The following is a 27,836-nucleotide window of genomic DNA, read 5'->3' as shown; positions in this document are numbered from 1 at the left end:
GTCTGACTCCTCCCTGGTGAGTCTGACTCCCTCCCTGGTGAGTCTGACTCCCTCCCTGGTGAGTCTGACTCCTCCCTGGTGAGTCTGACTTCCTCCAAGCGAGTCTGACTCCCTCCCTGATGAGTCTGGCTCCCTCCCTGGTGAATCTGACTCCCTCCAAGCGAGTCAGACTCCCTCCCTGGTGAGTCTGACTTCCTCCAAGCGAGTCTGACTCCCTCCCTGATGAGTCTGGCTCCCTCCCTGGTGAATCTGACTCCCTCCAAGCGAGTCAGACTCCCTCCCTAGTGAGCCTGACTCCTCCCTGGTGAATCTGACTCCCTCCCTAGTGAGCCTGACTCCTCCCTGGTGAATCTGACTCCCTCCCTAGTGAGCCTGGTGAGATATGACGGCTTTAGGCATCTAGGTAGGCTCAAGGGTATCTATGAAGGCTCGGGGCATCTGTGGAGGCTTACAATGATAAAGACTGTGTACTGAAGGATGTTACAGCGATGTGGGGAGACTGGGAGGATGTACCTGGGTACTGGACTGACCTGGGCACCGCTGGGTACACACCATCTACTATGGTATATTCAACATACAGCTCCAGCACGGGGTAAGAATTAAACAATAACAATATTAGGATTTATTAAGTATCTCCACATTAATACCATATCGTTACCATGGCTAGTACTCTAAGTTAATATGGTATTAGGAGGATAATAAGTGCTTCGAGCTTTATCAAGTGCATCATAACAGCGCTAGGCTATGTATAGGTTTTTATTTAAATTATAAAACGCTGCTTCTTTATTTTCCTATACAAGTATATACATAATAATGTTATACAATACTCAACACATGTAAATGTTCAATAATAAAATTAAAGTTATCTATTCTAAGCCTTAGAATACAAAGTTATCTATTCTAAGCCTTAGAATACAAAGTTATCTATTCTAAGCCTTAGAATACAAAGTTATCTATTCTAAGCCTTAGAATACAAAGTTATCTATTCTAAGCCTTAGAATACAAAGTTATCTATTCTAAGCCTTAGAATACAAAGTTATCTATTCTAAGCCTTAGAATACAAAGTTATCTATTCTAAGCCTTAGAATACGGCTTAGAATAGTCTTAAGACCATATCTGGTGTGTCGGCGATGTCTTGATGACCAGCACGGCTCAGAATTCATCAAGCACTTTTGTCTTCCCTTGCGAAACCTGTACATCTTTTCTCAATCCTGGCGACAAAGTTTACATTTAGTAAATAGTTTATGATCCCCCGAAGATCTACCAGGTTGTGCATAACAATAATAACCTTGGCTTAAAAAAGTTTCCAAGGTCATCAACTTCTCATCGAATATAAATTAATCCGCCAATATCACGGAAAGATGTACAGGTTTAGTAAATAGATGATAGACGAGTTCTGGGCGTGTCGGGTCTCGCATATACTGGGGAAAACAGCAGTACAGTTTAGCCACGATCTGACACCACGCGCTGAACACGTGTAAACAATCCAATCCAATGTGCACTATATCAAAGGAAAGAAACCAATCCCAATCATACCTTCATTCCGAAGCCAATCCTAATCATACCTTCATTCCGAAACCAATCCTAATCATGCCTTCATTCCATCAACCTATCTCTCTGTCAAATTTAATAATGGATATTATGAATAGATCCAAACATGCAATCGGTTAAAAAAAACTGTTCAGAATGCGAGTGATATGCGTGATATGCCTTTGATTTTACAATTATGGATTTATCACTACATAAAATACTGAGTAATTCTGCATTGTAATATCTTTCTCAGTTTTGGTAGGTGATAGTTACAAGACATATGACCAGCTGGAGCTGCACCATACACGCCACCAGCTGAACTTCACTATACAATAGTGACGTGTTGGAGGCTCACTATACAAGAGTGACGTGTTGGAGGCTCACTATACAAGAGTGACGTGTTGGAGGCTCACTATACAAGAGTGACGTGTTGGAGGCTCACTATACAAGAGTGACGTGTTGGAGGCTCACCATCAACATAAGATGCTCCCTGTACATATTAATTAATAAACAATAAGCTCTCAAACAAAACTATGTTTCATATAGAATAATCAATACGATAAATGCTTTGACCATCCTTAATCTTTACGGATCTTTACGGATCCTTGTATCCGTAATTGTATAAATAATATCTTTACGGATCCTTGAATTTTTTTGAACCATTTACAAAATGTTCCAAATTACAAACATTAAATGTTTTGTTAAACACAAAAAAAAAAACTATCATATATGGAAGATTAAGGTACAAACATGTTTCAGACAAATATTATTACATGACAGATAACTAACCCACACATTGAGAGAAAAGAATTGTTCATGTCTCGGTTTAGTTAATGTCAAATTCCTTCTCTGAATGCGAGTTTGGTGTTAGTTTGTTCCAATCTTAAGATTCACAAACTAACACCAAACTGTTCCAATCTTAAGATTCATAGGATTTTTTTAGCATCACATAGCTAGCTTTTTGACACACTGTACACCTCTTCATATAGTCTAGGGTAGCTGCACAAAATGTACCTAATGTATTAATAAAAAAAAATAAGATTCATATTCTTTATTACAGCTCTTGAAGGTGAAGCTTACTTGAAACATTTACAACAGAATATTTACTATGGGATACACCCAAGTTTCTACAGAAGGAATGAAGGTATTGTAATTATTAGAAGTGCTAAGCCAGTATGTTTATATAGCACTTGGAGAAAGGATATATGGGGACAGGTTGAGTGGTAGCATATGAGGACAGGCAAAGAGCTAGAATATTATAAGGACAAATAGGCCAGTGATTCCCAACCAGGGTTTCAAGAGACTTTGCCAAAAATGGTGCAACTTGCCACCTTTTTTGTAACATGAGTCAACAAATTAAAATGTTTTTACTGTGACCTATTAATAAAAAATAAAGCATTTTGAAAGTTTAGCTCGGTTGGTATCTGTGTGATGGTTGTTATTCAAGCAGCGGGAGTTTATTTGGATACATTTTGTTGAGGAAGGGAATTGTTGTAGTTAGTTTAGCTCATTTATTATGCACCCCATACCCATCTTGTGGGCGGTAGTGGAAAGGGTTACAGAGGCACATAATGGGCTCAGGGACTGTAGTATAAAGGAATTCACGTGGTAGTAATGAGCATTGTACTCGTTACTGTACTCGTGTACATTACACGAGTACAGTATCAATTTATTGCTATACAATTTATTAATTAAATGCTGCTTATTACTGTCCGATAATTAATTTCTGGCAAACCCTTTAAGGGGGGTACAGATGAAGCCAACAATTTCTACTCCCCATTGGACACGTGGATTTGTAAACAAAGAGACGAGAGAGGCGTTGGCAGCACTGCCAACCTGCACAACCCCAAAATTAGGGCACTATTGAAGAACAATTATTATTTATATTACTTCTAAGCTGTATCACTTATGAACCCATCCCTGCCCTTGTGTGGCAGTGTACAATAGAAAGTTGTCTTCACATATCCATACATTAAAACATTGATTGTAACCATGATATATATGTGCTTCAGCCTACACTTTAGACCTATTGTCTTGTGTATGACCCTCTGTCCTGCGTGACAGTGAATACCACCATTATCCTCACTTCAATAAGACTATCAAAATCCTCAGATTAGGCAAAATTGTAATTAATTTTGTCAATAAAGATGTTAATAACAATAACTATTATTTTTAATCTTCCCTTTTCATTAATTAACAATTACTCTGTGTTGAACTGATACAGTAACCTTGCACTATAATTTAAGAAAGATGTTTTATAATACATATTTACTAGCCGAATATTAAGGCTAGACCATTTCTATCTACAAACCTATTTACACAGGCATTCAAACCCCCTTCAGTTCTAATATGTATAGCAACATTGAAAATTCCGAATAGTCTGCCCATTAACAATTAGTAAAATGAGTAATAAGTAATTAGTAAAAAGAAATTGGCATTAAATACTCTCGTAATATTTTATTGAACAGTGTGAGTCAATTATTATTTATTAACCCTACTGCTTTACACGTCTATTTTGCAGTTTACCTCTGTCGAACCAAATGTGTCAGCCAGGCTGGAGGTTCCTGAGATTCTATGATATATACCAAGGGTTCTACCAAAGAAAACAGGATGGAAATCACTGGACGAAAGGCTGAGATATAAGGACAGACTGAAAGCTGGGATATAAAGACGTAGTGAATTAAGGAACAGTGCCTACCCACTTGTACCATTGAGGATCGAACAAAAACCCCACAAGAAGCGATGCCGTCGCTGTACCGATCAATTAAAAGCCGATGGGCAATGTGGAATAAAAGCATAATTGATATAATCTAAAAATTCCTACTATCCCCCCCCCCCAGAGATGGTCGTCCTATAACTGGAAGTTCTGTACAGATGAAGCATAGTGAGCCCTGTACGCAGAAGCCTTGGAGCGAGCAGTGTGGTGGGAGTATTCGGAGAAGCGGTCGTGGTCCGGGTGAGGCATCAGCATAACAGGCTGCAGGTTGAGGGACTTCCTAGACCCACCTAGGCTTCCAGCGTCACCCACGAAGCCCGCGTTCATTTGACCTGCAAATATAATTTCAATCAACAACTCCACCGGCTATTTCTATGGTGACCAGACCACACACTAGAAAATGAAGGGACGACGACGTTTCGGTCCGTCCTGGACCATTCTCAAGTCGATTGTGATGAGGGAACGAGTTGAGGGCAATAAATTAGTCACAGTAATTATTGTGATTTTTTGTAATTTATTCGTCGCAATAAATCAGATGAGTCACAATAATTATTGTGACTCATCGCCTGCATATTTCTATGGTTTGTAAGTTCATGTACAATGAGTCCACTAGTTATTCAAACAGTAGACAAATTAATAAATGAACACAAATCATTCAATGTACAATATTGTGGGTTATTTGGTCGATTTTCTTAGCAACTTATAAACAGTGAGTGAATTATTTTGTCCTTTAACTCACAGATGATTACAAATTTTATTTACATTTTTTAATTAGTTACACATTAATATTATATTTGTCAATTAAAAAGAAATAAAGAGCTTTATAATATTAACATAAAATCTCTTCATAGCCTATTACCGAAAGGGTTTGCTTAAATTTTCCGAAATTACACATGTTTACAGTTAACATTATCTCAATTACTTGGTAAATATATAAGGAGAAATTGAAAAATACATTTTATTACCATACATGGAATATCTAATTTGGAGACTTAAAAATAAGTATATATATATATATATATATATATATATATATATATATATATATATATATATATATATATATATATATATATATATATATTGAAGTAGGAACGATTCTTCACAAAGACTCGTCCCGGGAGAGAAGGATGTCTTACCTTTGTACACAGAACCGAGTGAAGGATGTCTTACCTTTGTACACAGAACCGAGTGAAGGATGTCTTACCTTTGTACACAGAACCGAGTGAAGGATGTCTTACCTTTGTACACAGAACCGAGTGAAGGATGTCTTACCTTGGTACACAGAACCGAGTGAAGGATGTCTTACCTTTGTACACAGAACCGAGTGAAGGATGTCTTACCTTTGTACACAGACCCGCCATAGATGGGCTCGGGCTCCGGCTGCAGCTTGACATGTCGGGTAGCAAGGACAAACGCGAGAGCGGACAGCACAGCAGCGTCGAGAATGCCAATAATGGCGAGAATGTAGGCCCAACGCACCTCACACTCGCCCACATTGTACTGACGAGCGGTGGGGCCGCACACCTCTCTCACCTCACCGGCGGCCCACCCGGCGGGGAACACCACCACGCCCACCAGTAACAGCAACGCTGGTGACAAACATATTATCTTGAAATTGAAATTGAAATTGAAATAAGTTTATTGAGGTCAAATGCACACAAAGGAATGAGGTTATCTTGAGGTTATCTAGAGATGATTTCGGGTCTTTTTAGTGTCCCCGCGGCCCGGTCCTCGACCAGGCCTCCACCCCCAGGAGAAACATATCACGCTGTTGAGAAACATATTATCTTGAAATTGAAATAAGTTTATTGAGGTCAAATGCACACAAAGGGATGAGGTTATCTTGAGGTTATCTTGAGATGATTTCGGGGCTTTTTTTAGTGTCCCCGCGGCCCGGTCCTCGACCAGGCCTCCACCCCCCAGGAAGCAGCCCGTGACAGCTGACTAACACCCAGGTACCTATTTTACTGCTAGCTAACAGGGGCATAGGGTGAAAGAAACTCTGCCCATTGTTTCTCGCCGGCGCCTGGGATCGAACCCAGGACCACAGGATCACAAGCCCAGCGTGCTGTCCGCTCGGCCGACCGGCTCCCCCTAGGTAGCTCAAGCTGTTCTCACCCCGTTCAGTCCATCGTGTTAATACATACATAGACACACATATTATCTTAGTCTATTGATATTGAACCGTCACGGGAATTGTATTTCCTATAAGCACAATGATGATTGAACTTGATGATTGTGGAGGTGTAACTTACCCACTAATTCATCACGAGTGTCCAAGAAGAAGGGAATTGTATAATATGAACACATCGTGAAAGACACAATTATTGCAAATTCAACAACAATAAAAATTTGTGTACAAATGTATATTACCAAAATGTTTTCAATAGGACTGTATTATTACTATAAAAATCTTATGATTCAGGTGCCTCAAATACCACACATATATGAGTAAGCAATTGAGGTTATAATTATTGGTAACACAAAGTACAATACTCCAGGAGTTCCGAGGCTGCTGGTTCCCTCCACGAAGCATTATTATTATTAAAGGCACTACGGGCTCACCATAGCCCGTGCTACTTGGAACTCTGTTCCAGGTAGCGAATCTTTAACAACAACAATATTATTATTAACATCTTTATTGACAAAAAATTAATTACAATTTTGCCTAATCTGAGGGACTCAATTAAGTCCTTGCACTGTATCCATATTTCACTTCCAGCAGATAAACAACACAGGAGATTAAGAAACAAGTAGTGTATTATGAAGACTAATAATAAACAGCAGCTCCGCTGTCACTCGGTAATATCTCCATTGTTAAAACAATTATTAGCGATAAGACCTATCATTGATGTATAATAACTTATTGTAAATATATAGCTCTTGAAATAGAACATTCTCTGTAACTAGCTGACATGTAACTATAAGGTGTGAAGGATAAATTAAATTATTTATGTAATAATCTAAGATGAGGTCTGATAAAGACCTTTTGTGCCCTCTGTAATGCTTTTTGCGCTACCGCTCACAGGATGAGTATGGGGTGCACAATAAACTAGCGGCCTCCGGCGGGAGCAATCAAAACAATAGGGGGGTAGAAATAGCCTAAGCTACTCTATCCCTCTGAGATGTATTTCTTTCTTGTCTCAATAAACATACTTGAACTTGAATCAAAACAATCTTATTATTGAGGATAATGCTGGTATTCACTGTCACACAGGACAGAGGGCCATACACAAGACAATAGGTCTAAGCTGTAGGACACAGTGCTATTCCAATCTTGGTGGCAGCGTGTTCTCAGAAAATAATATCCCCGCCCCTTGTTGTAAACAACATATCCCCACTGACTGGTTGTAAACAGAACAGCATACGTCGCCTTCCAGCTTGTAAACAAACGCATCCCCACCGGCTGGTTGTAAAGCATAGCTTGATGGTAATCTCGTCCGTAAAAAAGAAGTTAATATGGATGTAAAAAATCATTAATAAAAGAACCTATAAACACACTACATAGACAAAAAAGAATATATATATATATATATATATATATATATATATATATATATATATATATATATATATATATATATATATATATATATATATATATATATATATATATATATATATATATATATATATATATATATATATATATAGAAACATGTGTATGAACAAGCTAGACAGATGCCATAACTCACTAACATGCACCAAAAGAAATCCCTATATATCTTGAGGTTATCTTGAGATGATTTCGGGGCTCAGCGTCCCCGCGGCCCGGTCTTCAACCAGGCCTCCACCCCCAGGAAGCAGCCCGTAGCAGCTGTCTAACTCCCAGGTACCTATTTACTGCTAGGTAACAGGGACATCAGGGGTGAAAGAAACATTTTGCCCATTTGTCTCCGCCTCCACCGGGGATCGAACCCGGAACCTCAGGACTAGGAATCCAAAGCGCTGTCCACCCAGCTGTCAGGTGCCCTAGCGGCATTAAACGTATTACACAACACTAAAGAAGTAGTCATAACACAATACGAAAGTATTAGTCACAACAAAAGTAGTACTACACACTACAACACAAAAGTACCAGAATCACAACAACATTGCACAACAGTATTACTCCCTCCCTGCCTCCTAGCCTAACCCGCCCGAGGAGAATACGATACACCACGATACAGTTTTAATTCTTTCGCTTTCCCTTTGAAACTGCCCAACTCCCAGATATTTACACACATTTTTCCAGAGCCTTAACTGCGTGGGCGAGGAGGTCAAAGGAGCAGCAGCGTCCCCCAATATCAAGAGACTACATGGTAGTGATAGCTAGAGGGCGCGCTGCTCCCATTAGCGGTGTAATCAGGCGGCGTTTGGCCTTGTCCCCCCCCCCCCTCTACTGCACCATGTTTTCCATTCTCTTAAACGCTTTAGAACTGGGCCATTCTCATCTAAACATTGTGTGTACTCACCTATTTGTGCTTGCAGGATCGAGCATTGACTCTTGGATCCCGTCTTTCCAGCCATCGGTTGTTTACAGCAATGACTTCTGTCCCATTTCCCTATCATACCTAATTTTAAAAGTATGAATAGAGTTTGCTTCCACAACCTGTTTCTTAAGTGCATTCCATTTTTCCACTACTCTCACGCTAAAAGAAAACTTCCTAACATCTCTGTGACTCGTCTAAGTTTTCAGCTTCCACCCATGTCCCCTCGTTCTGTTATTATTATGTGTAAACATTTCATCTATTTTCACTTTGTCAATTCCCCTGAGTATTTTATATGTCCCTATCATATCTCCTCTCTCCCTTCTTTTCTCTAGTGTCGTAAGGTTCAGTTCCTTCAGACGCTCTTCATATCCCATCCCTCATAACTCTGGGACAAGCCTCGTCGCAAACCTCTGAACCTTCTCCAGTTTCCTTATGTGTTTCTTCAGATGGGGGCTCCATGATGGCGCGGCATACTCTAAGACTGGTCTCACGTAGGCAGTGTAAAGCGCCCTAAAAGATGTGTGTGTGTGTGTGTGTACTCACAACTAGGTGAATATACACACACACACACAAACACACACACACACACACAGTGAGTACAACTAGGTGAGTACACACACACACACACACACACACACACACACACACACACACATATAGGTGAGTACACACACACACACACGTCCCAGAGGTAGAGCTCAATCCTGCAGGCACAAACAGGTGAGTACGCACACAATCACAATGCCCCAGCTGGAGAAGGCACATCAATTTCCTACAAGGTTAGTCACACAACTGTGAAGAAAGATTAACTCTGAAAGCGTCATGAGAACTGTATCTGAAAACATCCAACAAACTGTTGAAAAAGGAGCCAAACCCACACGAGGCTTCTCAGTAACCTATACAATAACTGATGAAATGCTTTTAAATATTGAATACAAAGTGTGTAGTATTTAATAACGCTATGTCCATGCGCTCACCCATCCATTTACTGGCCAGGGGCCACATTCACGCAGCAGTTACGCAAGCACTTACGAACCTGTCCATCTTTTCTAAATCTTTGACGGCTTTGTTTACAATTATTAAACAGTTAATGAGCTCCGAAGCACCAGGAGGCTGTTTATAACAATAACAACAGTTGATTGGCAAGTTTTCATCCTTGAAGCTGTTTAATAAATGTAACCAAAGCCGTCAAAGATTGAGGAAAGATGTACACGTTCGTAAGTACTTGCGTAACTGCTTCGTGAATCCGGGTCCAGGCTAACCTAACAGACCGAGTAATGACTAACTCACCTACTGCGAATACTTTTAACATTTCATTGCCTCTATTATACGATTACACAATGCCTGTGATTAACGTGACATTTACTGCATTAACATCGGGAAATTCAGTGGCGCATAGGGCAATGCATAAACAAATTAGGAAACAGTATAGCGAAGCTGGCTACATAGAGCAGGTACAGCGCTGAGACAGAGATGACAAGAGATCCTTCACAATACCTATTCTGACCTTTACCGCGCTAATAGGCCGCTAATAAACTTCCCATACCATCCTATGATTCATATAAATACACAAATTGACTCGCAATTACTATACAAGTAACGATAAATTGTCATAAAACAGGGAGTGACTGCGCAGTGTGTTGGGCTGTACGAGCTTTCTCCCAGGTAGACGGCAGCACAACGGTCCCAAGAGAAGGTCGGTCCAACATTCCCACACTCTTACTCACTCCTCGCCGCCTCACGCACCACCCGCGGCGCTCATGCAAGCCCCACCTTTCTCATAACGCCTCCCGCTTCTCCACTTTCTTTTATATAGAATATTTAGTTAGGCAACTGTTGTGGGTTGCATCTGGGGGGCAGGGCAGTAATTAATTGACTTGAGAATGGTCCAGGACGGACCGAAACGTCATCGTCCCTTCACTTTCTAGTGTGTGGCTTGGTCAACAGGTCAGTAATTAGCCTAACGTCGAGAGGCCTGCCCCCCGATAGTGGTGAATTATTTATATATACAGTATAATATATATATACTATACATATATACATATATGTGAGTATAAGGTTATTCAAATTTGAAAACTTTTTCATAAAAGGTTGTGAATTTAGAAATGGTTTTGTCTGAAAAACTCAAATAAGCTACGTTATATGTTTAGACCAAAAAAACAGACTGCTAATAATTCATTGTAATTATATAATTAGCTTTGTCGGGAGTCAGGTAGTATATATATACTCATCTGTTGTGGGTCACCGGGGAAAGATTGCCAGACATGAAGGAGTCAATGACATCATCAACAGAAGTTTGGCTACAGCTGGGTGTCCAGCACAAAGAGAACCTCAGTTGTGCAGACCTGACAACAGCCAAAAACGCCCAGATGGAGTCACCCTGCAGCCGTGGAGGGAAGGTAGACAGGTCGTATGGGACTATACACGTGTGCATCCACATTGGCTGATACCTATCTACCTTACAGCACAGCTGAGGGAGGCGGGGCGGCCACCTTTCAGGAAGACCCAGAAAACTAATAAGTACAGGGACCTAGAACGTTGTTATAGGATCGTGACGACAAGCTCTGAGACCCCTGAGCGCTTAGGGTAAATGTACACTTATGTTCCTAAAGGAGGTGGGTGAGGAACTCATTAGGCAAACTAAAGACTCGAGAGCAGCCAGTTTCTTGTTCCAGCGCCTCAGTGTCGCGATCCAGAGAGGAATACTATTCCCAATTGTGGCGTTTGTTGTTGTTTTAGATTTAGCTACTCAGAACGAAATGTCCATGTAGCACGGGCTATGGTGAGCCCCACTGTGGCGAGTATTGCCACTCTTACTCAGGCGACGCCTCACAGCAGCCTCGCTACTTCCCACGTCATTACAGCCACGATATATTACCACACAAAATTGTTGCAAAAATATCCGAATCTACTCCACATTAAACACCCAAGCGACCGCCCAACTAAGCTGTTCCCCAAGCACACAGGCTGCTACCCAAGGATCCAGCCCGTCCTCCTAAGGTTTCCCAACGTCAAGAAACTGTCGCCCCTTATCCTAACCTATATATAGTTATATATATATATAACTATATATATATATATATATATATATATATATATATATATATATATATATATATATATATATATATATATATATATATATATAAAGACACACATCACAAATAATAAACATATTACCGAACATTCTGAGTAACTCCTGGACGATGTGTGGGTCAGCCATTAACCCGATAGAGACCGTCTTGTGAGGGACACTCGTATTAACAAACTTATAAGTGCACAGACACTGATGCAGCTCCTCGGGTTAGTTTAGGCCAACTATGTGCTACATTAAAACACAAATCTCGCATGGTTTGCCATTGAGGGGCATGCATCAGCCAGTATTGGAAAACTTTGGATGAGTTATGAGGATATCCTCAGGAACACGAGTGGATAAAGTGATTGTAAAGCTCCAGGTATCTCATACCGGCAGATCTAACGGAGTCTAATGACTGGACATTCAATACGTTATGTTTGGAGGCTACGACCCTGCTCCTGCTCGCAGAGTTTAAACAGGTAGAGCTCAGGACTGGAAGGCCGACACTTTCAGCCACCTGCCACAGTTTTAATGGTAGCCTAAACTCACTCTGACAGTCGCTGTTATATTGGTGGATGTTTTGTCTGTCTTTCAATATAGCTTGGGAGCCAGTCGGCCGAGCGGACAGCACGCTGGGCTTGTGATCCTGTGGTCCTGGGTTCGATCCCAGGCGCCGGCGAGAAACAATGGGGCAGAGTTTCTTTTACCCTATGCCCCTGTTACCTAGCAGTAAAATAGGTACCTGGGTGTTAGTCAGCTGTCACGGGCTGCTTCCTGGGGGGTGGAGGCCTGGTCGAGGACCGGGCCGCGGGGACACTAAAAGCCCCCGAAATCATCTCAAGATAACCTCAAGATCTCAAGATAACCTCAAGATCTCAAGATAACTAACATTGCAGAGTACACTGGTTTTAGCGAGCCTTAAAATAACACGGTAAACATATAGAGCAGGGAGAGGACCCACCTGAGAGGAGCTGCATGCACCCGGCCATGTGGAAGACGGTGGAGGAGCGGAAGAAGAAGAAGAGCAGCATGGTGCAGATACAGAGGAGGGTGAGGACGACGGAGAGGCCCACGAGGATGGTGGCGGCCTTGGAGGGAGTGTTCAGCAGGCTGGTGAAGTCGTCCAGCTTGCCCCGGCACTCCAGCTCCCCGCCCACGTGCCCCACCGCACACCACTGCCACAGCCCGAAGTACCCTGCACACCGCACAACAATAACCACGTCATTATAAATTAATACATATGACTATAAATAAATCCAAATGTCTATCAATAAGTTAGAGCCCGACAGACCACTGGAACATTATCTAACACAGTGCACGGTTTGTACATTGGAACATTATCTAACACAGTGCACGGTTTGTACATTGGAACATTATCTAACACAGTGCACGGTTTGTACATTGGAACATTATCTAACACAGTGCACGGTTTGTACATTGGAACATTATCTAACACAGTGCACGGTTTGTACATTGGGACATTATCTAACACAGTGCACGGTTTGTACATTGGAACATTATCTAACACAGTGCACGGTTTGTACATTGGAACATTATCTAACACAGTCCACGGTTTGTACATTGGGACATTATCTAACAGAGTGCATGGTTTGTACATTAGAACATTATCTAACACAGTGCACGGTTTGTACATTGGAACATTATCTAACATAGTGCACGGTTTGTACACTGGAACATTATCTAACACAGTGCACGGTTTGTACATTGGAACATTATCTAACATAGTGCACCGTTTGTACACTGGAACATTATCTAACACAGTGCACAGTTACAAACCCATTAAGATTTCAACTTAGATTCAACAGAGCAGAAGAAGTTGTTAAACACATGGGACAAAATCTTACTGAAGCGACCATACGAGTCATAAATACTCATACTCCGCCCAAGTAAAACAGAAACAAGCAACACTTAGTGAGCCAGCCAGAGGCTTAGGGCCCGCGCAGTGGGCCAGCCAGAGGCTTAGGGCCCGCCCAGTGGGCCAGCCAGAGGCTTAGGGCCAGCGCAGTGGGCCAGCCAGAGGCTTAGGGCCCGCGCAGTGGGCCAGCCAGAGGCTTAGGGCCCGCGCAGGAATATCCCTTAAAAAAAAAGTTAGATTGTTTATAAATAAATTTCAATATATGTGAGTGCCCACTATACATTCCCACACTAAAAGTAAACTAAACTTTACATGGCTTCCTGGGCCTTGCTTGTTGCAATTATTATTATTTCTCGTTCCTGTGAGTAGCAACATTTGAAGTTGTTTAAGTCTGCCATGACACGAAAATCATCTGCGGTGATCCTGGGCCCAAGAGGATCTAACACAGTCACCCCATCATACAAAATTGATCACCTAGAGCCACTATGGATAGATTATACAAAATATGGATGTTATACCCCCCAAAAGTTCACCAAACCTGAAACACATTAACTATAAACCTAACTTAATATTTTCTAAGCTATTATAGGCAATCCTAACGCGCAACCTTAAGCCTAATTTAGTATAAATACATGTACCATACTCAGCCCGTCCTCCTAAGGTTTCTCAACCTCAAGAAAACGGTCAGATTAAAGTGTCCTTATCCTAACCTACCAGAGGACCCAAAACAGAAAACGGAACAGTACGTCAATTTTGCGAGTCGTTTCCATTTTCTAGTACAACGAGTTTTTGGCCTTAGGTAGACTATACGTCAAAATGCGACGTTCTCTTAGGAGGACGAGTTGCTATACTAACCCTAAGTAAAGTCATATTGGGTAAAATAAAACATGTTACACAGAGAACACAGTTACAGTCTTCCGCCTGTACCCCACGATCGGCACAGCTCGGTACAGCCTACCCCAGACAGATTTTTTTTTATTATTTTCTACCACAAACGTGGCCAGACATTTTCAATGCTAACCACCATATATACATTTTCTTCTGTCCTCCATGGACAGGGTTAGAGATGTGTTAAACATATAGTTCAAGGGGTTTATTAAACAATCAACCACAGAAGGTGATTCGGTGCTTTTAAAATGCTAAGCTAACCTACATACGTAAATACATAGATACACAACCTTAGACAGAATGTAAGTTGTGAGACAGTTAGCAAGAATATATATGCTATATCTTATTAACTTACTGGGTAGGCTCTAGACTATAGTATAGAAGAAAAAGTAAATAATTTTAAAAGATGGAAAATAAAATCAAAGCATTCGTTCTACGTTTTTAATAAAAAAAACTGTCAGCTTCTGTTATTCAGAATAATGGAGGCAAAAATGAGATGTTATTGTTGAGGTGAACACCACGAGCTGTTCTTTGTAGGTCAATAACCTCAGAATTCCGAGCATGGATATATATATATATATATATATATATATATATATATATATATATATATATATATATATATATATATATATATATATATATATACACACGAGAGATATTGTGGTCTATGAAATAAATATACTGTGATCTACAAGAACAGATATTGTAGTCTACGAGAAGATATTGTGGGCTTCGAGAATATGTATTGTAGCTTATGAGATGGAGAGTGCGGTATACGACAAGATATGGTGTGGTCTACAAGAGATGATGGGGTCTACAAGAGATGGTGGGGTCTACAAGAGATGATGGGGTCTACAAGAGATGGTGTGGTCTACAAGAGATGATGGGGTCTACAAGAGATGGTGTGGTCTACAAGAGATGGTGTGGTCTACAAGAGATGGTGTGGTCTACAAGAGATGATGGGGTCTACAAGAGATGGTGGGGTCTACAAGAGATGATGGGGTCTACAAGAGATGGTGGGGTCTACAAGAGATGGTGGGGTCTACAAGAGATGATGGGGTCTACAAGAGATGGTGGGGTCTACAAGAGATGATGGGGTCTACAAGAGATGGTGTGGTCTACGACAAGATAGTATGGTCTACAAGAAGATAGTGTAGTGTACGGCACGAGAGATAATGTGGTTTGCGGCAAGAGATAGTGTGAGCTTCAAGGCGAGGTATATATCCGGTCATAAATTGTTGTTGAGGAAACTAGGGCAGAGCTGCTGAGTTGCCAGGCGTAGGAATATGGAGTTCTTTACTGTTAAAACCTGGCTCCAACTACAAGACATCTTATATTTTACATTTCCTGGAAACAAACAGCTACGCGGCAACGTAAACCCAACATTATGCAGCTCCAGCCTGGAGTCCATACCTAGTTAAACACAAGACAACGTTAGAGAAGATTCAGAGGTATGCCACAAGTCTAGTCCCAGAACTGAGAGATATGAGCTACGAGGAAAGGCTACGGGAGCTAAACCTCACGTCCCTGGCAGACAGAAGAGTAAGGGGAGACATGATAACCACTTAAAAATTCTCAGGGAAATTGCCAGGGCGGAGAAAGACAAACTATTTAGCACCGGTGGAACACAAACAAGGGGACACAGGTGGAAACTTAGTACCCAAATGAACCACAGACACACTAGACAGAATTTTTTCAGTGTCTGAGTAGTTAACAAAAGGAATGCATTAGGCAGTGATGTGGTGGAGGCTGACTTCATACAATATTTCAAATGTAGATTTGATAGAGCTCAGTAGGCTCCAGAATATGCACATCAGTTGATTGACAGTTGAGAAGCGGGACCAAAGAGCCAAAGCTCAACCCCCGCAAGCACAACTAGGAGAGTACACACACACACACACACCAGAACAATGACACCATCACACCCCCAGGTTCATAAGGTCTTTGGGGAGAATCCTATTTATTGCATCATCTTCATTGTCGTGTCAATTCTGACAAGAGGTAAATCGCACTAGCGTAATGATCAATTCAAACAAAATTAAGATTCATTGAAATACAGTAGCCAAGATTAACCCGTTACGAATGATACAATAATGCTCCAAAAGCTACAAGAGCAGCCTCACAAGTCTTGCAATCCGCATTAGGTTACAAGTAACAGTTCCATTCTTCTTGCAATAATAGGCTATTACTGTTCGAGTAAAATAGTTTCCGGTCCAAGAGAATGTGTGGCACTCGGGCCAGTGTTGCCAGTGATGCAACGATTGGCGTCCAACATGGCTCTCAAGTTGTCAGTGAAACCTGTCTCACCTGGGGACACTTGCTGTAATCAAATTTAACACCTATTGTCTTGTGTATGACCCTCTGTCCTGCGTGACAGTGAATATCAGCATTATCCTCACTTTAATAGGACTTAATTGAAATCCTCAGATTAGGCAAAATTGTAATTTTGTCAATAAAGATGTTAATAATAATAATAATCAAATTTAACACGTGTATTTTTAGCCCATTATCAATCGTCGGGGTCATTATATTTTGTAGACAAATACTGACATAGTAGCATTGGCGATTTTTTTTCAGAAATAAAAGCTGATTGATCAAATTAACACATCAAAAGTAGTTGGACTAGATTATTTTTTTTTTGTTTTCTTTAAATTTTGCCCGTGGGGCGAGTTTATTGGGCAGCGCCACTCATCCTGTGCGTGGACACACCGTCATAGCAGCATATACAACACTCCCCAATAGGAAGAAACCCCACTGGGTTGTTCATCCTGTCACTTGTACCCAGACACAGCTGGGACTTGCTTAACTCTGAATTGAACAGCTCCTCAAACAAGAAGATTAACATCTGTCAACCCTTAAAATCTTAAGCTATCTTGCGGGTGCAAAATAGGGGGAATCTTTTAAGAACAATATCAATATTTGACAAATAATGTTTTCCTAACTCAAACAATGTGAGGTTTATTATTCTACACATATTTATAATGTCTCTCAGGTGTTCACATTCACGTAGATAGTGGTCAAGGCTGTGTCCGTCACTCTCACCACAGACTGCAACTTCGCTGATCAACTGTTGTTTCCATTCCGAATCTCCATGGATATTTGTATCACTGACGTATTCTCGCTATTACTGATTCTCTCCCGTGTCCTTCTCTTCGTCCATGATGATTGGGATTGCCAGCTGCAACCATGTTGTACCATCGTACAGATTCACTGGTTTGTGCTTCTATCCTCCTTTCCTCAGTTACCTTGTCACGGTGATGTTGCCTGACAATACCTCTAATTTGTAGAAGAGTCTTGGGTATGAAGTATTCAATATGGTCTCCTTCAGCGCCTTTAGTCGCCAGCACATTACTCGTTCATTCCCACATATTCCAACAAGGGAGGAGATCTACAGAAACTTGACGACTCTTCCCTGGTTGGTTAGTACCCTTACAGCTCTCTTAACTTCAGAGACTATTGCAAGATTTTCTGCCTGCGGGAGCTAAGCCTTGGCTGTAAACACTTCAGTCAACGTGACCAAAATACTTAGGCCTATCTACACAAATTCATAATACTGTACATAAAATAAAAAAAATGATAAAATACTGAACAATTTGGAGGGTGTTGATCCAGAATTATTTTTTTCAAATGGTCAAATGTAACACGAACAATGAGCAACTGTTTCAAAGGTCAACAAGCAACAATGTAGGACTGAGAACAGGAGATACTTTTTCACCCAAAACGTTATAAACCCATGGAACTGCCTACCTGCCGAAGCCATAAATGCCAAATCTGTTACATTTCAAAATCCAACTAGAAAAGATCACCAGAGCAAATGGAGGGGACATTTGACAAGCCGCCGGTTTCCTGTCCTCGTCGAAGCCACTAGTGTTAATGGCCCTCAGGTAAATTCAGGTAAAAATTATTTGAGAAAAAGTCTTGATTACACTGCATAAAATCTTTATTCTACCAGTTTGTTGCCAGATGTATAAATAAAAAATTGGACCTTGATTCATCAAGGAGTTAGGCAAGTACTTACGAACAGATCTCTTCTCAATCTATGGCGGCTTTGTTTACATTTATTAAACAATTTCTGAACTCTGAAGCACTAAGAGGCTGTTTATAACAACAATAACATTTGATTGGGAAGATTTGACGATCGTAAAAATGCTTGTTAAGATCCTGTCCCCGGTTTATTAACGACGATGGTAGTCAGTCTATGTACTATTGTCTCTGCGTGAAAGATGGCTTGGATAACTTATGTGAGTAGAAAATATAGATACTGTAGTTATTATAATTATAAACTATTACATATACTACCAGGTTAGCAGGTAGTAATATTTTATAGATAACTGATAAATTTAGGGAGCCGGTCGGCTGAGCGGACAGCACACTGGACTTGTGATCCTGTGGTCCTGGGTTCGATCCCAGGCGCCGGCGAGAAACAATGGGCAAAGTTTCTTTCACCCTATGCCCCTGTTACCTAGCAGTAAAATAGGTACCTGGGTGTTAGTCAGCTGTCACGGGCTGCTTCCTGGGGGTGGAGGCCTGGTCGAGGACCGGGCCGCGGGGACACTAAAGCCCCGAAATCATCCCAAGATAACCTCAAGATAACCACACGGATAATTAAGTTAACGGTCTCCAGCTGGTGTCGTGCCTCGCACAGAAACAGGTTATTTACCATGGCAGAGGAAGTGGGTAGCAGGAATACCATACCTCCACTCAGTCATTTAAATGGACTGAGTTTGGAACCTTATATTGGGAAAACTATCAAGTATTGTAGAAATGCTTTGCTCTAAGATTGTTTCTTAGGTGATTGACTGTTAATAGCTAGTGGGAATGTAAACAGATTTGTTAAATCATAAACGTGTTTGAAATTGTCACGTATGGAAATCTGGCAACAACTGGAGTGCGAGCGAGCGTTGCCACATGTTATAGATTCAGCTACTCGAACAAGTTCCATGTAGCACGGGCTATGGTGAGCCCGTGGCTTACCTGGCACAGGAGCGGGGCAAGTAGCACGGGCTATGGTGAGCCCGTAGCTTACCTGGCACAGGAGCGGAGCAAGTAGCACGGGCTATGGTGAGCCCGTAGCTTACCTGGCACAGGAGCGGAGCAAGTAGCACGGGCTATGGTGAGCCCGTAACTTACCTGGCACAGGAGCGGGGCAAGTAGCACGGGCTATGGTGAGCCCGTAACTTACCTGGCACAGGAGCGGGGCAAGTAGCACGAGCTATGGTGAGCCCGTAGCTTACCTGGCACAGGAGCGGAGCAAGTAGCACGGGCTATGGTGAGCCCGCAGTGGCACAGGAGTGGTGCTGTGCGCTGCCACAGGGAGTGCCACAGCTCCCTTGACAGATATAAATCCTCTAAGTGGGATATAGGTCTTTGGACTGGATATTAGTGTTGCGTAACCCGGCTATTTTACACCTATTACCTTGTTTCTATGTTAAGAAGTTTGTCATTGACTTCTAAGGTTAGGAAGTGCCCTTAAATAAATAATATACAGTGTCCTGGGTGTAGTTAGGAATTTACATAATGCTTTAGTTTGTCTTACGTGTTACCATCTGTTTCATTTATTTACCCAGCCAAAGAAAGTTGACCAAACCACACACTAGAAGGTGAAGGGACGACGACGTTTTGGTCCGTCCTGGACCATTCTCAAGTCGATTGTGCTTGTCAACTTACTTTAGCCACGTTATTGTGACTCATCGCCTGCACCAGGCAAAGAAAGTATTGGTGATTTGTGTCTTTAATAAGTTTGAGACGTTTGATTACCTGTTTGTTCCTGTGTATTGGAACTGAATTAGGTAGTAGCGTTGTGTTTACTGATTATATATTACCAGTGTATTGTTATTATTAGTTTTTATAAATACATTGTTTGCTTGTTAAGGGTAGTGTTAATTCCCTTTATTTTCTTCGACATACGTCTGGATAGCAGAGCTTAACATCATATCTTATTCAGATGTAGGCTAGATTTTGGGCCTAGCCTGAAGGAGATATTTAATACTATTTAGGATGCTAATGATAATTATAACAATAATAATGGCAGCAGAGCACTAAACCTTGACAAGGTTTAGTGCTAAACCACTAAACCCGGCTCCGTCAGCTCATTAATACAGTTAAAACTCCTTTAATTAAATTCCAGGCTCAGCCCACGAGACAAGAACACAATACTTTCCACTGTTGCAAAGTATTTCAGTGCCCGATGTAGACACAAATATTTACACCGTAATATACTAGCTATATTTTTACAACGAACTTGAAAACAATAGAAAACCTTTCCCCATTCTCCGAGAATAGGAGAAAGACTAGCAGCACCTAGGCTATACATTTATAATATCTATCGCTGGTAAGCGACCCGTGGTTGAAGCCTATGCTATGCGCTGTCGAGATAATTTTAAAAAAGCTTAAAACTTTATTGATAAATCTGTATGTTAATTTTTATTTTTTTTAAGACAATAGAATATCTATTCAAATATAAATGGGATGAAGGGGGGGGGGGGGACTTCATGACAAACACTTTGTTAAATATGAACTTTATGTAACAACTATCCAACCACTGTACACAGTGTTCCTATGCATATTTGTTTAAATAAAAATTATTATTATTACTTTTATTTATTTATTTTTGTGTATGGAGCTTAAAACAAGTTAAAGTCGGGATTTTCAGACACTGAGCAAACGTTTGGCATAAAGTGCTTCGACCATGTTGGAAATAACAATGAATAGGATTAGTGTTGGGGCTATTGCCTCGACGTATCTGTGAGTTGATGATGGAGTCCGTCAGCATGTGAGTGCGTTACTCAGCAAATTTGTCAGCACACACACACCTAGGGGCCTCGTAGCCTGGTGGATAGCGCGCAGGACTCGTAATTCTGTGGCGCGGGTTCGATTCCCGCACGAGGCAGAAACAAATGGACAAAGTTTCTTTCACCCTAAGTGCCCCTGTTACCTAGCAGTAAATAGGTACCTGGGAGTTAGTCAGCTGTCACGGGCTGCTTCCTGGGGTGTGTGTGGTGTGGGGAAAAAAAAAAAAAAAGTAGTTAGTAAGTTAGTAGTTAGTAAACAGTTGATTGACAGTTGAGAGGCGGGCCGAAAGAGCAAAAAAGCTCAACCCCCGCAAAAACACAACTAGTAAACACACACACACACACACACTGTCTAAATCAGAAAAACGAGAAAGCAAAGTAAATTGTGAACACCCTACTCATCATGCCTTGGAATTAACGCCTGAATGATCTATAATCAACGCCTGAGTAATTAATAACCAGCGCCAGAGTAATCTATAATCAACGTCTGAGTAGTCTATAATTAACCAGGGTAATCAGAAAGTGCGAAATTATGTCTTTGGAAAAAGCTAAAGATCTACTGTATTTTGCATCACTAAATATCATGAATTCTCTATACACAACGTGTGTACGTACATGTGCGTTTCTTTTGTATGTGTGTGTGTGTCTGTGTACCTTTATTATTACGTGGCTGGCAAAGGTACTCGTGCGTATCTATTATAGGTACATATGTACTTGCACACGTACACCTGCGTGACTACATTCACATAGCCAGTCATGCGAGTACATGTGTGTGATATCTGGTTGATGGGGTTCTGGGAGTTCTTCTACTCCCCAAGCCCAGCCCGAGGCCAGGCTTGACTTGTGAGAGTTTGGTCCACTAGGCTTTATACGTGTGTGTGCCTATGTACGTACATGCGTGCTTACACAAACGGGGGAGTAAAATGTATTCCTAAGCGTGGACAAATATGAGCTCCTTGTAAACAAAAGCAACGCAACTATTACATTAGTACCCGCTCTAACTAACTCTTTTTTTTACAGTCTCCGTGGTGCAGTGGTAAGACACTTGCCTGGCGTTCCGCGAGCGCTTTGTCATGGGTTCGTATCCTGGCCGGGGAGGATTTACTGGGCGCAAATCCTTAACTGTAGCCTCTGTTTAACGCAACAGTAAAATGTGTACTTGGTTGTAACAACGATTCTTCGCGGCGGGGATCGTATTCCAGGGACCTGCCCGAAACGCTACGCGTACTAGTGACTGTACAAGAATGTAACAACTCTTGTATATATCTCAAAGAAAGAAAGAACTAACCCCATTAAACTCATGGCCACATAGCAGTTTTCACATAGTAAATATAGTGATTATAGTATTCACATACTGAATACTCCTCTCATATCAGTATTATTTTGGTTTGTAACTCTGTACTGTGTTAGGTAATGTTCCAGAAATCAGTGAAATACTGAGGTTTCAGTACGATTCTGTCTTTAGTGAACCCCTGTACATATTGACGATCAATGATCCAAACGCATTCGTCATGAACGTGACACCAACATGGAACCACATATCAGATGTCATTGGACTTTACAGTGCGTGCCCATGTACCCCCATGCAAGCGGCCCCGACGCCTGAAATTTTATATTGATCAATAAATGCAAAACATCACTATCACAGGCCGTAGGGATCTTTCGGAGACGGAGCCTGGCTACTGGTGCCCTTCCCGACGTAACTCAGCGGAGATCGCGTCACTCCACAAAGGAGGTAGCAAAGCAGATGCAAATAATTATAAATCAATGGCTATAAAATCCCATGGAAATACGACATCTATATAACCCCGGCAATAAGGGTTTAAGAACAGGCCTCTCCTGCCTCTCAGTTGTTAGATCACTATGACATGGTCTTAGATGTCATGGAAGATTAGCAAAGGCAGATGTAATATGCACAGACTTTGCAAAAACTTTCGACAAATGTAACCAGGGTGTTATTACGCACAAAATGCGCTCAAAAGTAAATAATGACAAAATAGGCAGATGGATCTTTAACTTACTTACGAACAGAACCCAGAGTGAACAAATCCACAAGGGCCGTGACGAGGATTCGAACCTGCGTCCGGGAGCATCCCAGACACTTGTGGATTTGTTCACTTGATGCATCACGTTATTGTGATCTCTGTGTGTGAGAACCCAGAGTGTAATAATGAACAAAGTAGGATCCGGTTCATCCACCGTCAAAAGCTCAGTCTCCCAAGGTAACACACTTGCTCCAGTACTTTTTCTCGTCCTCATATCAGACATAGACAGGGATACAAACTATAGTATTGTATCATCATTTGCAGATGACACTAGGATTTTCATGCGAGAAGACAATATAGAAGACACAACAAACGTCCTCCAATCTGATGTTAATCAGGTCTTTCAATGGGCCACAGATAATATGATATTTAGTGGAGATAAGTTTCGGCTCTTGCATTATGGATAAAACGATAATATAAAAACGGAAACCACATATAAAACACAGTCAAATCAAACTATAGAACGAAAAAACAATGTAAAGGATCTGAGAGAAATCATTCATGTCTGAAGACCTTACCTTTAAAAAGAACAATAAAGTAGCAGTCACGACTGCAAGAAAAATGACAGTTTGGATAACAAGAACTTTACAAATCTTCTTGTTTGAGGAGCTGTTCACTTGAGACAGTTAAGCAAGTCCCAGCTGCGTCTGGGTTCAAGTGACAGGATGAACAACCCAGCGGGTTTTCTTCCTATTGGGGAATGTTGTGCATGCTACTATGCCGGTATGTTCACTCACAGGATGAGTGGCGCTGCCCAATAAACTCGCCCCTCCGGGCAAAATTTAAAATTTAACAAGAGATGGCATACCATTGATGATACTTTTTAAAATACTAGTGCTCTCTAGGGTGGAATACTGTTGCACACTAACAGCCCCATTCAAAGCTGGAGAAATTGCTGACCTGTAGAGCATGCAATGGAGGGAGTGTGATACCTTTCACTAAAAAAAACTGTAGCATCGCCTGTCATAGAGAGCTCACCAGAGTTACGGCAAACGGGTCCAACTAGACCGAACAATTGGAAAGCGTTCAGATACTTTTCACAGATCACGATAATATTCACCTTCCATTCACGACAGCTGACATATGCATGGAAGCTCACTTTCCCCACAGTGGCGGAACCTGGTGTTTAACTTTCACTGTGAATGTAAAATAACTACTGCAACACAGACACATGGTTGGAAAACATGCTGAAAAGATTATATATAACGCTCGTCACACCAAAGTTAAAATATGCAGCGTCCCACCACCTCACCCCAACCGCGAGATCCTGCAAGCACATCTATACAAGTCCATCTAGGAGGGCACCCACACACACACAAGAGAGAGACACGGTTCACATACAGTGATGGCAAGAGTAAACAGTAATGATTTAATTTCTGGCTGGCAGGATAAACACTTGATGATGCTGCCTCGCGAGAGCTGAGTTTGGCGAGTCATACTCTCTTATTTACATGCTTCTATATAAACCCCAGTTGTTTGTCATCACCGAAAGGTATTTCACCGTCGTGAATTCCCATGCGGACTTTACTGTAATATATATTTGTATAACATGTTTTTTAAGTCTCCTTAAAAAGAGTATCGTAATTCACATTGAAGAATCCTGTTTATAGTTCTCCTGTTAACGGGTTTGCCTTTTAGGGCTATCGTGGACTTCCTAGACAAACTACTGGCCTTTCCCAGGATGTAGCCTACAACAGTTGCCTAAATCCCGGGTACCTACTAGATGAACAGAGGCATGAGGTGAACGGAAAAGTGCACAAACGTGTCCGTCCTGCGCAGGTACAGAACTCGATACATTACGGTTGTGAACGGATATAAGACGTTAGAAAATAATGTGTAGCCTAATGTGCTGCCTCGTATGGGCCAATAGGCCTTCTGCAGTTACCTTTGTTCTTATGTACTTACGGGGCGCAGGGGAAACACCAGAGGAAGATAAACTGAGTTACCGCGGCCACAAGGCCAGCTCCTTCAGTAGCCTCAGCTGGAACGGGGTGAGAATAGCATGAGCTACCTCATCCCTTTGTGTGCATTTTACCTCAATAAACTTATTTCAATTTCAATTTCAGAGAGGTGGGGTGGTGAGATGGGGAGTGGTGGTGGTGGTGGTGGTGGCCAGTGAAAGGTGGTTGTGGGCGATTGGGGGTAGCAGGTGTGTGTGGGGGGGGGGATGCTTTACCAAGTAGGGGGCACCACAGTCTTACCCCATGCATGGGGGTCACAACGTCATATGTTTTATAAACACGAATTATCACATCACAAACCTAACATTTGAAGAACAATAATATAACTAAAAATGGGAAGAGACCATTTGAAGAACAATCCAATAAAAATGGGAAGAGAAAGTATAGGGTGGATAACGAGCACAGTACAAACAAGAGATGCCAAACCATATATAGTACTGTTTCAGGTATTGGTACTATCTTGGGTGGAATATGGTTGCCCAGTAACTGCCCCATACACAGCTATAGAACTTGTTCACCTGGATAACGACCATAGAACGTTTACTCCCCAAATCCATTCAATAACACACATAAATTACTAGAGCGTTTAAAATCCCTTGACCTATAGGAGGACCAGGTTAGGCGTGGTGTTGAGGACCAAGGATAGAGTCGCTCGCTGTCTCTGAAGGACACATTAGACAGGAGTCAAGGTCTTTACGTATTCTTCTGCGAACACAGTGCTCACCAGTTTTGTCTCCAAGTTCATGTTTCATTGTTTTATATCTTATTGTTGCTCGTTGACCAGACCACACACTGGAAGGTGAAGGGACGACGTCCTGGACCATTCTCAATCGACTTGAGAATGGTCCAGGACGGACCGAAACGTCGTCGTTCCTTCACCTTCTAGTGTGTGGTCAGGTCAACATACTTTAGCCACGTTATTGTGATTCATCGCCTGCTTATTGTTGCTCAGGCAAATGTAGTCACCATATATTGATAGTACTCACCTCTCCCCTGCCATGTGCTTCAGGCAGTACCTTCATGTCTTCCAGCTTACATCAAGTGGGGGAATCAGCAAATATCAGCTATTACCTTCATCATTTACTTGGAAACAGCAAATTAATAATTAACTGGTTTGCGGTTCATGATGCTAAATCGAGGGTAGAAATAGCCTAAGCTACTCTATCCCTTTGAGATGTATTTTTTTTCTTGTCTCAGTAAACATAATTGAACTTGATGCTAAATCTAAGAACTAATAAAAACAATAAAGAGAAAGACGTGGGATTCATTTGGGATTTTTCTGTGCTTCATGACAGAAGACACGTTTATAGTTCCTGATGAGGCTATTACAAACTATGAATTATGCAAAATAAATGAGCTGTCATTCCAATGGGTGACAAGCCTATCTATGGGTTTCGTAACCACGGTATCCGTTTGATGGGACGAATCTTGACTCTTGGGAGAGAACCGCGGAGGAAGACAAGGTCACGGTTCACGTTGACTGTTGTGGCCCTGAAATGACACTCATTACCGACCAGAATCACTAGCTTCCTCTCATTATCTCCTTACCAAGACACTTATTGCGTTTCTGTGCTAAACGTATTATGAAACGATAATAGATTATTCTGCTCTCGATATCTGTTATTGACTAAACTGGGATGATTTGCAACTTCAACTATAATTTAAAGTTTGAGCAGACAAGTGCTGGATAACTGTAGGAATCTGGAAGAGTATTGGAGCAGACAAGAACAAGACAACTACAGGAGAACAAATCCACAAGGGCCGTGTCGAGGATTCGAACCTGCGTCCGAGAACATCCCAGACGCTGCCTTAATCGACTGAGCTACGACATGGTCAAAACTCCTTTTGACCATAAGAACATAACAACAAAGGTAACTGCAGAAAGCCTATTGGCCCATACGAGGCAGCTCCTATTTATAACCACCCAATCCCACTCATATACATGTCGTAGCTCAGTCGATTAAGGCAGCGTCGGGGATGTTTTTCGGATAACTGTCTCATATACAAAATACCCTGTAAAGATTGTAATACATTCTATATAGGTCAAATATCCAAAGATTTGACATTTCAAATTTCGCAGAATAAATATTATATAAGAAATGTTCCATTATCAAACGTTCTATTTATTCATTTGCCAGAAAATTCTCACCAAATTGATTGGGAGAAGTCTTCTTCTATAGCAAACTGTAAAAACATTTTTGCTAGAAACATTATCGAATCTGCTTTAATACAAATAAAAGGCCATACAACATGAGTATTAGTAATGGTTTGTAAATCTGGATCCCTTTTTTAATAAATCAATTATAAACGATCTCGGTAAGCTCATTAATACACAGTTATCCCATAAGGGATGTCGCTACCAGTAACTCACATGCATGGGTCAGTAGGCCATCTGTAGTTTCCTCTTATTCTTAAGTTCATGAACCAATATTATAGACATTGTTTCTTCACCTCATACGTTGCCTTTGTACTCCC

The 27,836-nt window shown here is 41.4% G+C and overlaps 1 protein-coding gene across 1 annotated transcript in view; it reads right to left on the bottom strand.

Moving 5' to 3' along the window:
- Positions 1-607: 607 nt before the first annotated feature.
- The window catches only part of Tmhs (Tetraspan membrane protein in hair cell stereocilia), a 34,223-nt gene continuing 6,994 nt past the window's right edge, over positions 608-27,836 (bottom strand). The window contains exons 2-4 of the mRNA XM_045742383.2: positions 12,759-12,992; positions 5,590-5,838; positions 608-4,578 (exon numbers count right to left, since the gene is read on the bottom strand). Coding sequence (XP_045598339.1) covers positions 4,382-4,578; positions 5,590-5,838; positions 12,759-12,992 — 680 coding nt within the window. The 3' untranslated portion in view covers positions 608-4,381. The remainder of the gene's footprint in view (positions 4,579-5,589; positions 5,839-12,758; positions 12,993-27,836) is intronic.

Source organism: Procambarus clarkii, chromosome 11, assembly GCF_040958095.1.
Source record: "Procambarus clarkii isolate CNS0578487 chromosome 11, FALCON_Pclarkii_2.0, whole genome shotgun sequence".
Lineage (NCBI taxonomy): Eukaryota > Metazoa > Arthropoda > Malacostraca > Decapoda > Cambaridae > Procambarus > Procambarus clarkii.
Note: the sequence above shows the minus strand (reverse complement) of the source record. Positions and strands in the feature narration are given on the sequence as shown.